Below are 15,673 nucleotides of genomic sequence, written 5' to 3' on the forward strand. Positions count from 1 at the left end.
TAAAGGTAAAAAATTCTCCCTATTTTAATGAAAATATTCATTCCTGGGTGCTATGTGAAAGAATTTATTATTGGAATATTATATAAATATTAATAATATATTTAAGTTAACATAGAAAGTAGAATTACTGTAAAAAGTAATTTGTTGTCAAATGAGAGATCTCCGTATTTTAGGAGATCGCATTACTGTGTACGCTGTAGATCATGTTATTGTGTTTGATAAATAATTGAATTATAAATTATAAAATAAAATAAAATATCAATTCGTAGTAACTCACACGATAATATACTTTCCAACAAAATGTTTATCCTTTTATGTTGTTTTTAGAATACTTTTATTATATTAATTAATTCACGTATAAATTTTAACATAAAAAAAAACAATGATAGAACTAAAATGATTTTAAAATTAAATACCATTTGAATAACTGAAATAAATTTTTAAATTGATTTTAAGTTTTAACATGTAATTTATAACACTTAATAAAAAAAATACATTTTCATAACTATTTTAAAGATTTCATCCGTGTTTTCACTATTGAATAGAAGTGGTTACATAAGATCGGAAAAGATGAGTTTTAGATTACTCTTAAATTAGGCATTCATTATAACAAATGCAAAGTGAAAAAAGGAATGACCTCAACCAAAAGACATTGAAAGGATCACACTAAAGTAAACTATCATTATGATGAAATCTTGTGTCTAATATACAAAATTCTAGGGCATGGTGTCCACAACCCCATTCCTAAATATCGGTTTCTCTAGCCTATTTTAGCATGAATAAATAAATAATATAAATAATAAAGAATGATCTTCAAGGAAAATTGAAAGAGGAGAGGAGTTGGAGTAAGTTACAGGCAGTGTTAGTCAGGTATCTGATTCTGGAGCAGTCCGTTTAGCAAAGGCCGCTCCACGTCTGTATTCCTTGTCAATCTTTTATACTGATGCCCTATTCTGTGGTGAGAAAATCACGAAGACAACTTTGCTTAAATCAATTTATTGGAGTAACCGATGAATCCTGGTAGATTCATAATTAATCGCTAAGACAACACAATTGCACAGATTTATTGCAGAAAAAAAAGACCACGAAATATGAAGATACGTAGAGGTTTCACGTCTCATTCATCCTCTTAAGATCTAAAATCAGACAAACCATTTCTAGTTCACAATCTCACCGGAAGTGAAAAAGACTTTACACAAAGCATCAAACTAAATTCAATAATAAAAATTCCTATTTTATTGGACAGGTGATTACTTGTATACTCTTCCATCAAACTCAATCCAAATATTAAGCAGAATATAATTTTAAACTCTACTAAAAAGTATAGCTTGATTGAAGGTTATCAAAAACAAAAGAAAAATCATATTTCTTTTGAAGAGATAATCTGACAAAGATGTGTCCATAACGGCGTTCACTTTCAGGAAATTGTGCACACATGGTCAACGACATCTTTCATAAAGATAATTGAGTTCGAGATAACACTCCTATTTTGTGCTAGTGGATAACTCAGAACAATAAACAGCGTAGTAGACATGCCTGCAAACCTTGACAATATAAATAGTAATATTGCTGACACTAAATATAAGAATAAAATTTGGAAAGATCCACCAAAATATAACTGTTTCATAGGCACCGTGGCAATCCACAGTAAGAAAAACTTAGAACAGCTTTTAGAATATAAACAAATATGATTGACGTAAAATATCAAATCTAGACGTAAAATATTTGAATAAACTGAATAGGAGGTAGAGGATCAGAGACCTTACACTAGTTGACTGAAGCTCTAACGTATTCACATTTTCTTTGTCCTGTCCAATTACAGAGTACAATTAGTCGAAAGATAAATGCAGGCTCAACTCCAATACACCAAAAAATTGAACACACTAAGATTACCTCGATCAACAAATCTTTTCTCGTTATCAAACCAAGCACACGAGATGGTCGAGGAACAACAAATAAATGCCTTAGACCAAGTTGACGGAAAAGATTGTATACCTGTTGCATCAGTCCGACATCATGGTCATCTGACAACCAAAATGTATGATAGAATTTAAAAAGATTATTTAATGGACTTTGAATGACACACCTTTGTCAAAGACATATCTTCTGGTACAATATACGGTGAGGGATTCAGAAATGGAGCGAGATCAATGTACATTTCTAAGTCATCTGAACTTAGATTTATATCGTCAATACATATTCCTTTGCTAGAGACAGGCTTTGCAAATTCACCAGAATCATGCCTGGAAGTTAAGGAGTCATAAATAGTGCAGCATACAGATGTGAAACGCCTAACTGACAAATCACAAGAAACCTTACCTAATTGATCTGCCCCCACCTCGAGAATCTGAGGGTAAAGGGCTATGCTGGAAATCAACCTTTGACTGCAGAATTACCAATAAATGACTGCATAGAATAAAAGCATATAGAGGCTTGAGTTTTCAAGTGATGCAATCTTTAACCTCAAGTGATGCAAGCTTTAACCTCAAGTTGCAACCAAAAAAGATATCAGAGTATATAGAGTTTATTATGCTCATTTCTCACCTACGAAGCACTAACCCAATAACAAGTGGTTCTCCACTTCTTGTGTGATCAATCACCTTGCATAGTAAATTGTGAAATACAACTTAGAAAATGTAAGGAATAATGCTCAAGTCTAGATTAGTACAAAAGTTATACATACTGGAAAACCATTGTGTTTGTTGCTCCGTAGAATGGAGACCACATCTGAAACCTTAACAACACGGGGGAAAGAGACCACCTTCAATACAAAGATTTAAACATACAATCAGCAGCCAAAGGAATAACAGTAAAAAGCATGTGAAACATGGTTTACCAGTGACAGCCTTATTTTTCATAAATGTTAACCAATAAAGGCAACAGCACCATCTCAATAAGTCGTCACCCATTGATTTTGGGTTGTATCCACTGCCATAATTTAATGCCTATATATTCAATAAGGCTTTTATTTTTTAATTCCCTCCTCTCTCTCTCCCTATCCATCTCCCTTTTTTATGTGCTAAACAAGAAGAAATAAAATATTTAAATCTGCCTTTACCTAACACAACCTCTGTCTTCGGTTATATTAGAAAGCATCTGGAACAGCATGTAGTTCAAATAGGCATTAAACTTCGATGACCCAAACATGTGTTCTACTGGAAACACTGAATGAAAAAAATAAAATAAATTGGACAACTGCTAACAAGAATTGAGGGAATTTTCATTCATCCTTCCCCTCCCACTACTAGAAAAACTTCAACCGAAACACAATTTAATTAGACAACAACTGTTGGTCTATATCCAATTTCTTAATTAATACAGCAACACCCCTTATCACACTCGGTGAATATGCACTTTCTTAAATAATTTAAAAATTATATTTACCCTTCCACTCCCACAGGCTTCCTTTGCTGTCATATTCCGCATCTCATATTTAGGCCTTGATTCCAGTAACGGAATGCCCCTCAATTGAGCCTGCTCCTCATAGATACCTTCATTAAAAGCATCACCAACAGCCTGTAACAGAGAAGCTTAGTGCATTTTCTAGAGGTTTTTCTTTGTAGCAGGGAGTTTTGATAGGCATACCTTCGATATAAGAAGAACAAGCATAATAAGAGGTAAAAATTTTAAGTTATTTGAGATTTCAACCATAATGACACATAGAGACACTGTGATCCGCATTGAGCCTCCAAGAAAAGATGCAGCTCCCAGCAAAGCATACCTGAAGTTAAGAAAAATATCAATTGTAAATTTCTATTAAAATACAACTACATGGAATCATTCAATTATAGGCTGCAACAGCAAACATTGCATGCCAGTGTCATAGGACCCATGGAAGAATAAATAAGGCAAAGTAGATAGAGTTGGTTAATTGTGGTTACAGAATTCGTTGGGTTGTTAGGTTCAGTCTCATGCTGTGCCATTGAGAACAGAGCATTAGATCTATTGTGAAAAGGGGAATCCTTTGTAGAGAGCAAACTCTTGGAAGGAGAACTCTATAGATGTCCTTCGTTGCTGATTTAATAAACACTACAATTGAATGGAATCTGAATATTTTCCACTGATTTTTACATGTCTATGTACATGTATTTTTATATACAAGTGAGATCTAGACCAAAATGAAAATGATGGATCCTAATCAAATCATGTGTCCAAACTGTTGTAAAAAGGAAAGCTAATAATAAGGAAATAGTTGATATCAATCAGCTAATAATCAATAAATAATTATAATAAACAACTACCAAAGCACTCTTTTCCATTCCATTAAATGTTCTTTTCCATCTCTCTGAAAACTAAGAACTCATTACTAGGTTCATAACACAAATTGACGGCAAAGTTACTTGATAATTCATTAGTACAGGATCAACCAAGGTATCAGTGTCCAATATGTCCGTCAGCTCTTCAAATAGAGAATACATTTTCCTTGAGACATCATAAACAAGAAGGAGGACAAGGAGGAGGGGAGCATGTATCTATCACCCAGAAAACGGGATAGAAGATTGATCAATTGGTAAAATTGATGTCTTCTGAGAATAAAACCAATTCATATGTATAATAAGAAAGGAAACCATATCTTCATAATCATGATTTCCAACAAAGGCAATGAGTAAACTCAGAGTAAACTCACGTTCCCTCTTCAATGTTGAGCTTTCTGTAATATTTTACAACAAACATGCCAACAAGACGCCCATATGTTGATCCTATCATTATACCAGGAACAAATTGACCAGCTGGCACAGCAGTACCAAACGTGACCACTGCTAAAGCATAAAACATAACCTGCAAGATAATAGAGATAATAATTACAATATAAACATGTAAAGCATCAAAAGTTGCAAGTGACAACTTTCTCAAATATGGGAATATGAAGATAAATCAACTGGAATTCCTGTAGTAATTTTGATGGCCAGGACCTCCATGGGGAAAACCATTCATTTTTGGTGCATCGTAATCAGAAGAAAGCCCATTTTTTCAAACCCTTTTGGAAAAAGCATACCTCCATACTAAATATTTTAATTACTTTCTGTTATTGGTTCCTATCAACTTCTACCCACTGTATTCTTACTAGAAACTTACATACATGGCTACAGTAGAATATACCAAAGTACACAGTTTGCTATAATTATAACATCGAAAATATCACAGAACTAATGTCTGATGTATGCAAAATCCAAATCAGTAAGCAAGAATGCAATACCAAAAAGGTTAATAAACTTTGGGAACTGTACTCATTTATTGTTTTTGCACTGAACAAATTCCTTATGGCATCATCCTGAAACAAGAGTAGTAAATTAATGTAATGTAACAAGAAAAGAAAGAGAAACTAAAAAATCCAGTTCATTCAAAACCTGTGTATTGAAGAAAATAGTTGCAAGATCATTGTATTCGTTGTCTTTGCTACAAAAAAACTGCAAAAGACATGAAATAACAACAGAATCAATCTACAAAAGTAATTAAAACAAAAGAGGCATCTCAAATGTCACTAGAAAGGAGTTAAATTCAAAAGAATGTCTGCTCTTGCAACAGAAGGGAAGAGGGGCAAAGACTTTGGAAACAAACTCTATGCCCTCTGTTTGACTTCATCACTTTCATAGTTTCATGCCCCCTTTTTTCAAAGGAATCTCCAGTGACATGCAGATAGAGAAACCTCACTGGGTTTTGAGGCTTTTATTTTTACTTTGGTTGAGACTCTTCATGTTAACTGTTCTCTTTTTAGTTTTTCGTCAAAGGACTGTAATTTTCTTTTATCTAATAAATTTGTTCTTTTATAAAAAAAGAAGACTACATGGGACATGTTTTATCACAATAAGAAACAAAAGCAAAGTGCTTCAGCGATGTTTTTGTTGAATAAACTTTAATGTAATTTGTGGGTTTTAAAGTTAGAAGTTACTAGAAAAGAGTAGAATGGGAGTTTGGATATGTAAAAGGTCAAAAGTTGTGAGTGGGATTTTAATTGTGTTGTTAGTGGGGTTTTAAGGCCATAATGAAGACTTTTCTAGAAGAGCTTCCTAAAGCCTATAAATAGGATGCTCTCTCAATTGTAAGATACACCACAGAAAGAAATACAATAGAGAGAATTGCAAAGAAGAGTGTTTCTTTTAGAGAGAATTTAAGTGTGAGTGAGTGTCTATTTTTTTACAATTTGGTATCAAGAGCCAATGGCGAATGTGACGGGTCAAATACCGCTACCACGGTTAACGAAGGCGACCAGATATGACAACTGGAGCATTCAAATGAAAGTTCTTCTCGGTTCTCAGGATTCATGGGAGGTGGTCGAAGAAGGTTTTGAAGAACCGACCAATACCACGGGTTATACGGCAGCTCAAACCAAGGCATTGAAAGAGATGCGATCGAAAGATAAGGCAGCTTTGTACATGTTGTATAGAGCTGTTGATGAGGCAATTTTTGAGAAGATTGTTGGTGCGTCCACTTCAAAGGAAGCATGGGACATATTGGAGAAGGTGTTCAAAGGAGCTGACCGAGTTAAGCAAGTGCGTCTACAAACTCTGCGTGGCGAGTTGGAGAACATGAAGATGATGGAGTCAGAAAGTGTATCTGACTACATCACGCGTGTACAGGCTGTGGTGAATCAACTCAACCGAAACGGTGAAACTCTAACCGATGCACGAGTTGTGGAGAAGATTTTGAGAACATTAACAGACAATTTTGAGAGTATTGTGTGCGCGATAGAAGAGTCAAAGGACCTTGCGACGCTCACAGTCGACGAGCTCGCCGGTTCTCTCGAGGCACACGAGCAACGAAAGAAGAAGAAGAAGGAGGAAACACTCGAGCAAGCACTTCAAACCAAGGCGTCAATCAAAGACGAAAAGGTACTCTATCATCAAAATTCTCAATATAGAGGGCGTGGTCGTGGAAGTCGTGGTGGAAAAGGCAGCAACCATGAAGGGTACTATAAGGAGAAGGAACAATCGAGCCAACCAAATTGGCGTGGAAGAGGACGTGGTAGAGGAAGAGGCGGCCGATCGAATTATTCCAACATCGAGTGCTACAAATGTCACAAATATGGTCACTATGCGAAGGATTGTAACTCTGACAAATGTTACAATTGTGGTAAAGTGGGGCATTTTGCAAAAGATTGCCGTGCTGATATAAAGATAGAAGAAACAACCAACCTAGCCTTGGAAGTCGAAACGAATGAAGGTGTTCTCTTGATGGCTCAAGATGAAGTCAACATTAACAATGACACTCTGTGGTACCTCGACTCTGGAGCAAGCAACCATATGTGCGGTCACGAGTACCTATTCAAAGATATGCAAAAGATTGAAGATGGTCATGTTTCATTTGGAGATGCATCAAAGGTGGAGGTCAAAGGGCAAGGTACGGTTTGCTACTTACAAAAGGATGGCTTAATTGGGTCACTCCAAGATGTTTATTACGTACCAGACCTCAAGACCAACATTTTGAGTATGGGGCAACTCACGGAGAAAGGTTACTCGATATTTTTGAAAGATCGATTCCTACACTTGAAGAACAAGCAAGGGTGTTTGGTTGCCCGAATTGAGATGGCAAGAAATCGGATGTACAAGCTGAATTTGAGAAGCATACGAGAAAAATGTTTGCAAGTCAACATAGAAGATAAGGCATCGTTGTGGCATCTCCGTTTTGGTCACCTACATCATGGTGGACTAAAAGAGTTAGCGAAGAAGAATATGGTGCACGGGCTACCCAACATGGACTACGAGGGAAAATTTTGTGAAGAATGTGTGCTCAGCAAGCTTGTGAGAACCTCGTTTCCAAAGAAGGCTCAATATTGGGCTAAGCAACCTCTCGAATTGATTCATACCGACATATGTGGACCAATTACTCCAGAGTCCTTCAGCGGTAAAAGGTATTTCATTACCTTCATTGATGATTTCTCACGAAAAACTTGGGTTTACTTTCTGAAAGAAAAATCCGAGGCATTTGAGGTGTTCAAAAAGTTCAAGGTGATGGTGGAGAGAGGACAACTGATAAACAGATCAAAGCTATACGATCTGATAGAGGTGGCGAGTATACTTCAACGGCTTTCATGGAGTATTGCGAGGAGCAAGGCATAAGGTGATTTCTAACTGCACCATACACTCCTCAACAAAATGGTGTGGCCGAGAGGAAGAATCGGACCATTCTCGACATGGTTCGATCAATGCTTAAGAGCAAAAAGATGCCAAAGGAATTTTGGGCGGAAGCTGTGCAATGCGCCATCTATGTGCAAAATCGATGTCCACATGTGAAGTTAGATGATCAAACACCACAAGAGGCATGGAGCGGACAAAAGCCAACAGTTTCTCATCTCAAAGTGTTTGGTAGTGTGGCTTATGCACACGTACCAGATCAACGAAGAACGAAGCTCGAAGACAAAAGCAAAAGGTATGTTTTTATTGGGTATGATGAGAAGACAAAAGGGTACAAGCTACTTGATCCAATAAGCAAGAAGGTGACGGTGAGTCGTGATGTGCAAATAAATGAAGCAAGCGAGTGGGATTGGAACAATTCTTCAGAGGTTATGATTGAAGTTGGAGAATCATCACCGACAAGTATAAATTCTGAAACAACCGATGATGAAGATGAACCACGACAACCTAAAATTCGAAGTTTGCATGATTTGTATGATTCGACAAATGAGGTACACCTAGTATGTCTTTTGGCAGATGCTGAAAATATCAGCTTTGAAGAGGCGGTGCGAGACAAGAAGTGGCAAACTGCCATGGATGAGGAGATTAAAGCGATTGACCGCAACAACACATGGGAGCTAACAGAATTGCCAGAGGGAAGTCAGCCCATTGGTGTGAAGTGGATATTCAAGAAAAAGATGAATGCTCAAGGCGAGATAGAGAGGTACAAGGCGCGACTCGTTGCGAAGGGATACAAACAAAAGGAGGGAATTGACTATGATGAGGTGTTTGCTCCCGTTGTAAGAATGGAGACAATTCGATTGCTCATTTCCCAAGCGGCTCAATTTAAATGGCCGATATTTCAAATGGATGTCAAGTCGGCATTCTTGAATGGTGTGCTTGAAGAAGAAGTTTACATCGAACAACCACCTGGGTACATGAAAATCGGAGAGGAGAAGAAGGTGCTAAAATTGAAGAAGGCACTTTGCGGGTTGAAGCAAGCACCGCGGGCATGGAATACTCGTATCGATACATACTTCAAGGAGAACGGGTTCAAGCAATGTCCTTACGAGCATGCTCTTTACGCAAAGAACAATGGAGGTAACATGATATTTGTTGCTCTTTATGTTGATGATCTCATTTTTATGGGTAACAATAATGATATGATAGAAGAGTTTAAGGGCACAATGAGACGGGAATTTGAGATGACAGATTTGGGATTGATGAAGTTTTTCCTTGGCTTGGAAGTTAGACAAAAAGAGACAGGTATTTTTGTATCACAGGAGAAATACGCAAAGGAGATTTTGAAGACGTACAAGATGGAAAATTGCAACCCAGTATCAATACCAATGGAACCAGGTGCAAAACTCTCAAAGTTCGATGGAGGAGAACGTGTCGATGCAAGTAGATACCGGAGTTTGGTAGGAAGCCTTCGTTATCTCACATGCACAAGGCCGGATCTTTCATTAAGTGTCGGCATCATAAGTCGATTCATGGAAGAACCGGTTTACTCACATTGGAAGGCGTTGAAGCGAGTCCTACGGTACATCCAAGGTACTGTATCACTCGGATTGTTCTACTCAAAAGCAGAAGATTACAAGTTGGTGGGTTACTCTGACAGCGATTGGTGCGGAGACATAGATGATCGGAAAAGTACATCGGGATATGTATTCTTTATGGGCAACACAGCATTTTCTTGGCTTTCAAAGAAGCAACCGATCGTGACGCTATCGACGTGTGAAGCTGAATATGTGGCAGCATCTTGGTGTGTATGTCATGCGATATGGCTAAGAAACTTGTTGAGTAAGATGGAGCTAAAGCAACTAGATGCAACTGTGATTCAAGTTGACAACAAATCAGCAATTGAGTTGGCAAAGAACCCAGTGAACCATGAAAGAAGCAAACATATTGACGTTCGTTTTCACTTTATTCGTGATCATGTGAAGAAAGGAATTGTGAAATTGGTGCATGTGGCAAGTCAAGATCAAGTTGCTGATATCTTCACAAAACCGCTACCGAAAGTCTTTTTCGACAAATTCAAGAAGATGATTGGCATGATGGATGGTAGAAACATTTAAGTTTATGGGGGAGTTTTGTTGAATAAACTTTAATGTAATTTGTGGGTTTTAAAGTTAGAAGTTACTAGAAAAGAGTAGAATGGGAGTTTGGATATGTAAAAGGTCAAAAGTTGTGAGTGGGATTTTAATTGTGTTGTTAGTGGGGTTTTAAGGCCATAATGAAGACTTTTCTAGAAGAGCTTCCTAAAGCCTATAAATAGGATGCTCTCTCAATTGTAAGATACACCACAGAAAGAAATACAATAGAGAGAATTGCAAAGAAGAGTGTTTCTTTTAGAGAGAATTTAAGTGTGAGTGAGTGTCTATTTTTTACAGTTTTAATCCCTCATTCCCACCCACTTTGAACTGTCATTAGGTAACACAGAAAACATGAAGAGTCTGTTTAATAAGAAGGAAAGATTGGGTGAGAAATATAACGAATGGAAATAGATGAGAAATAAATGTGAAGATTAGGACATAGATAATTGAAATTCAGTAAAAACAAAATAAATATGAAGATAAAGCACATCCAAGAAACAGTATAACGCTCTTACATTTACATAATTCCCATACATTCCAGGAGGTCGAGGACATTCAATACCAGATGTAGCATCAGAATCAGGGCAAGGACTACATTTTCTTAGAAGTGGCAAGCCAAATGAAATGGCTGACGTTAAAATGGATATAACACATGCTTCAATAATCTGTAATTCAAAGGAAAGGGGGAATGAGTGAAAAGAAAATAGATGAGAAAAGAAATTGGATGAGAAACAAAAAAATATTATTGAATATTGACCACCCTCTGGATTTTTTTCGTATTTTACAGATGCATAGAAGACAAAAATCAGATCAAAATTAACAGCATACCTTGACCCTGTTACCTTTCTTGTGAAGATAATTTCGTCGCCAGGTGGTAATATAAAGTGTAAGCTGGTTGAATAAAGCTCCTACAAATTATTGATACTATATTAACAAACACGAACTAGCCAAGTAAAACTCATGGTACAGATGCAGCCCAAAATAAAGGCAAAAATTCCTACCTAGTAGACCTCCAATAACCCCAATAATAGCCATTGGAAATAACTCTGCAAAGGAATAATCCTCTTGGCCACTAAAAACAAAATCAGTCAAGAAGAGGAAGGAAGAAACAAATATCTGACTATTCAACTGAAAGTGAAAAGGGTGATAGCTTAGATCTTAACTCTGATATATCCCAAATTATAAATCCACCGGACCCAAAATGTCCACATTTTCCACTCTTGCACCACCCCATTGCAGCTCGAACCACAACAGCCACAACGGCAGAAGTGAAGAAGACACGCCACATGAGTTGACTCCTCCACCTTCAACAGCACGTGAACAAATTATAGGTATAATAAAAGCAAGAAACAAATACAAGAACAGACATTACTGTCTTTACTACACATGCCTCTAAGTAAACGGAATCTTTGATCAAGAATTTATACCAAGATGTAACCTCTTCCAAAGCAAACAACACACCACCAACTGGAGCTCTAAATGCAGCAGCAACTCCAGCTGCACATCCACAGGTTACCTTTAAAGACATCAATGAAATTATAAATGAGCATTTCTTCTTTCACATTTAGGATTGGAGCAGATTTGATGAACTGGAGATCATTGTGACTTTGGTAAAGGTGCAGGGAATCCTGGAATACTATATATATATAAACAGTACATTATCTGCTTTAATTGGAAAAAATTTATAACCAGTAGACTAAAAGGAGAAAAGTAGTTTACAAGATCACGGCGATCCCGGTCACTTCTGAATACTTGAAACCACCTTGAATTTATATGATACTTAGTGGATCCCCCCTGTTTAAGGACATCAAAGGTTATTTCATTCAGTTTCTTGCTTGCAAGCATATGCATAAACACACAATAAAAATCACACAAAAGTGTGAATTCAAATAATAAACAAAGTGGTATAAGTTTCAGAATATCTGGATTAGAAAATATCTTTATTTAAATTTGAAAATAAAACTTGATTATCCTGAATCTAGATTTCACTTTTTTTTCTCGCTATATTTTGATTAAAAGATATTAGAAAATCCTATATAAACTGCCCAAGGTAAAAAATTGAAACTTGGTGGTTTTTGTCTTAGAACCATAAGAAAAAACACAGTAAACTGTCATTTAGGTTCAGTGTTGTGGCTCGTCTCCCTTTTCAACCCACTAGCAAGAGAAAGCACAGCTTGAGTGGAACAGAAGCTGTACATCTAACTAGAGTACAGTCTGATTTGCCAGCTCCCATGGCCAAATTATTTGCATTTTTTTCTGCAAAGCGATGACCTTTGGATGGCAACACATCACAACCAGCTGTGGAAGAATAGCACGATTTTCCACGAGATGTGATTAAACAATTTGCACAATTCACTCTAAAAAATTATAACCAATGCTTTATATTGTCAAGCAGAAGAATCATATCTTATCTTGAATCTAGTACGAGACTGATAACCATGTTACCAATACAGGAAGAATTAAGCCTATTTCTGTATGTGTTCAGAGCATAGTAGTTAGTATCTTACGATTCACGATACGTATCTTACGAAACGATATGGTTTCACCCTCCCACGATACAAATCGCGTGAAGAATCTTTTTCGTCCCTGAATCTTAGTTGTATCATGCGATTCGCACAAAGAATCGCTGAATCCCGAAACGAAACGATTCAGTATTGTGTGAATTAGTGTGAATTTTAAAAAATGAGTAAATAAAAAAGATAGACATAATTTGTTTAATAACATGTATGCACCATAGAGGTTGTTTTGGTGAAATTGTGTGGTATATATATACATATATATAATTTATTGTATCTTGCATGTATACATATCTTATATATTTAAGTATATATTAAATTTTGTAATGTTTATGAATCTTACGATTCACGATACGAAACGATTTACGATTCATAATATCAGCTCTCTGATACACTACTTGTATCTCGATTCTACTACCATGGTTCAGAGAGTTTAGATATTAAATAAGATGGCCCAATCATAAAATTAGGACTAGAATCAGGCCAGCCTATTCACTACTTCCAAGCTGGAATTGGGCTAGTCTGACGATTTTTGGACTAAACTAGACTAGTCCAATCACTAATTTCTGGCTGAAGTTGACCCACCCTGATAAGTTCATTATTTTATAAGAGAAAGGAATGGCCATGGCTATGGTAATGCACTGAGGAAGCGATGGTAATTTATGCTCAGTACAAAACAAAGATCATTTAAATGATTGATTAAAATATAATACACTTCAGGTTGTATTGATGTCACATTTTAGTCTCATATTTAGATTAAATAGATCAAGAGATATTTGTAAGGCCACATGCATCGACTCATTGAATAGACAGCATTGAACACACTGTACAGATACTAGCACATCTGAGTAGTAAGTACTTACTTGTCCAAGCAAAGAAGCAATACAAGCACCAGTATGAACAAGAGGACCTTCTTTGCCCAAAGCAAGGCCTCCACCCACTGAACCAATGCTTCCAAATATCTGTAGCACATAATTAGACCTCACAATTTAGACAGACAAACATTTCTTAAGGACTCCCTCAACTTCCCCCCACAAAAAACCGTAAGAGGTAATCCATCACACCTTTCCAACTAAAGTTCTGAAAAGAAGGATGCCGTGAGTATCAACTCCTGAACATAAATGAGAATCAGCACTCTAAGTGTACAGGGAATCTTACATGATCAACATCCAACTCAAATTTTAAAACCTCAGTAGAGTTTACTCACCATTTAAGTAACCCTTGATTTCAGGAATACCAGATCCAGCAGCTGCTGGTGCAAATTGAGTGATAATATATACAGAAGAATACACCAAAGCCAAGTTGATCAGAACGTATACAACGAATCCAGCAATATATGATTTCTGAATTATATCAAATGTCACCGAAAACTTCCAGCCAGCAAAATTTTCAACAGCAATATTGATTAAAACAGCAGCAAGTCCTGTACCTGCAAACAATAAAAAAAAATATGTATAAAGAAATCTCTGAAAGTGCTACAAGGGTGGTATAATGCAAGGTGAGAACCAGACTGAAGGCGTGCGCAATAAAATTGGAAAATTCAACACCAAAAATCACCAAATTCTTAGTCGTGAAAATTTAGTCTTATAGGTGCTAAGGGAAACTAGTCGCAATAAACCACTTAAATCATTGTCTGTGAAAGAATTCTAGGACCTCTTCTGTCAGACATTTTCACTAAAATATTAATAAGACATTTTCACAGCTGAAAATTTTCAGCACTCAGTAAGTAGAGCTTTAAAACAAGTTCAAACTCAGGCTTCGAGTTCACATCTTAGTTTACAACCTCAATGAGCTACAATTTTATAACACTTCCCCTAACGCTTGCCTGCATATTAAATAGTTCGCTATTCAGAAAGAAAAAAAAAATTAGAGCACCGCAATAAAAAAAGAAGGCCGAAAGAGAAACAACACTTTCAAACCGCGATTAAATTGAAGAACGTACAAATGCCAATGAGCAAGGCGAAGAACCATTTCACCACAAGCAAATAGCTCACATACAACTTCCCTCTCAGCGCCTAAAAACCACAAAGCACGGCAGAATATCATTTTATAATGAAGAAGCATTATAATTAAGAAGATCAATAGATCAGAATAACAGTTAAAAGAGAAGAGTAAAACCTGTTCCTCACGGTAAGCAAAATTCTCTATGACTTCATAGTCTAGACTCTCAACACCGCCTCCGTCGTTCTTCTTGAGGATGCCGACGGCGTCGTCGAGGAGCTGCGATTCATCAGAATTTGGAATCCGCGACCAAACGAGCCTCGCCGTTTCGATGCCGTTCTGGAAATGATTCGCCAGCATCGTCGGTCGATCGGAGCCGAAACTCAAAACCTAGAAAAGAATTCCAAAGCCCGCGCGTTGTTTGTTATGATATGTTCTGTTACGGTGGATTCAGTCGCGCATCGGTAGCGGATCAGCAATTGATTGAGTGCGAAGCGGCAGTGTCGTACGCCACTCTCTTTCTTCACTGCTGTTACGTCGTTTTCCCTCTCAATGGTGCGTTGGTTGTTTATTGTCCTCACTCTGTGTTTTCGTGTACCCAATTTCTCAAGTTAGAGGGACAAAGCAAACAAAAAGTTAATGACGAGAAAAAAATGAAAGGAGGCACTGAACAATTTTCCAATACGGATACGCCTACGTTACGGAGTTTGAGTTCGTTGTTGAGAACACAGACACGCGCTATGAACGGTTGGTTCACGCTGCGGAGTTCTGATGAGTAAGTAAATCGAGTCCTCTGCTGTTGACAAGTTAATCTTTTATTATTTAAATAATTAATTAGTTGGGTTGTGATCAAATTTAAATAGATGAAACTTTTACGTGGACGTTCGTGCGTGGTTCAAAGAGTTTTTCTTTCTCAACAAAAACTCAAGCGATAAAATTAAAATAAAGATACACAAACTGCAATAGTGTTAGTTTTTATTGGGTTGGATATCTCTGAGACAATTGTGAA

General features: G+C 36.8%; 1 protein-coding gene across 3 annotated transcripts; it reads right to left on the reverse strand.

The window, feature by feature from the left end:
- Window positions 1-652: 652 nt before the first annotated feature.
- LOC137810396 (chloride channel protein CLC-d) lies at window positions 653-15,504 on the reverse strand. 3 transcript variants are annotated; one of them, XM_068611634.1, is made up of 24 exons: window positions 15,362-15,504; window positions 14,842-15,246; window positions 14,666-14,738; window positions 13,931-14,152; window positions 13,788-13,834; window positions 13,587-13,685; window positions 11,927-12,001; window positions 11,635-11,723; window positions 11,371-11,511; window positions 11,209-11,279; window positions 11,036-11,115; window positions 10,723-10,872; window positions 5,349-5,408; window positions 5,198-5,272; window positions 4,628-4,779; window positions 3,586-3,721; window positions 3,385-3,516; window positions 2,684-2,761; window positions 2,545-2,600; window positions 2,320-2,406; window positions 2,087-2,243; window positions 1,894-1,995; window positions 1,767-1,808; window positions 653-953 (listed from the first exon to the last, which is right to left on the reverse strand). In XM_068611634.1, exons 2-24 carry the CDS (start codon window positions 15,022-15,024, stop codon window positions 936-938), a joined length of 2,325 nt encoding a protein of 774 aa, XP_068467735.1. In that variant the 5' UTR covers window positions 15,025-15,246; window positions 15,362-15,504; the 3' UTR covers window positions 653-935. The 3 variants fall into 3 exon arrangements, with proteins under 3 accessions (XP_068467735.1, XP_068467732.1, XP_068467733.1); XM_068611631.1 differs by having other exon boundaries at window positions 1,762-1,808; XM_068611632.1 differs by lacking the exon at window positions 15,362-15,504 and having other exon boundaries at window positions 14,842-15,336.
- Between the last annotated feature and the right edge of the window lie 169 nt (window positions 15,505-15,673).

This window comes from Phaseolus vulgaris, chromosome 2 (assembly GCF_000499845.2).
Source record: "Phaseolus vulgaris cultivar G19833 chromosome 2, P. vulgaris v2.0, whole genome shotgun sequence".
In the NCBI taxonomy this organism is placed as follows: Eukaryota; Viridiplantae; Streptophyta; class Magnoliopsida; order Fabales; family Fabaceae; genus Phaseolus; species Phaseolus vulgaris.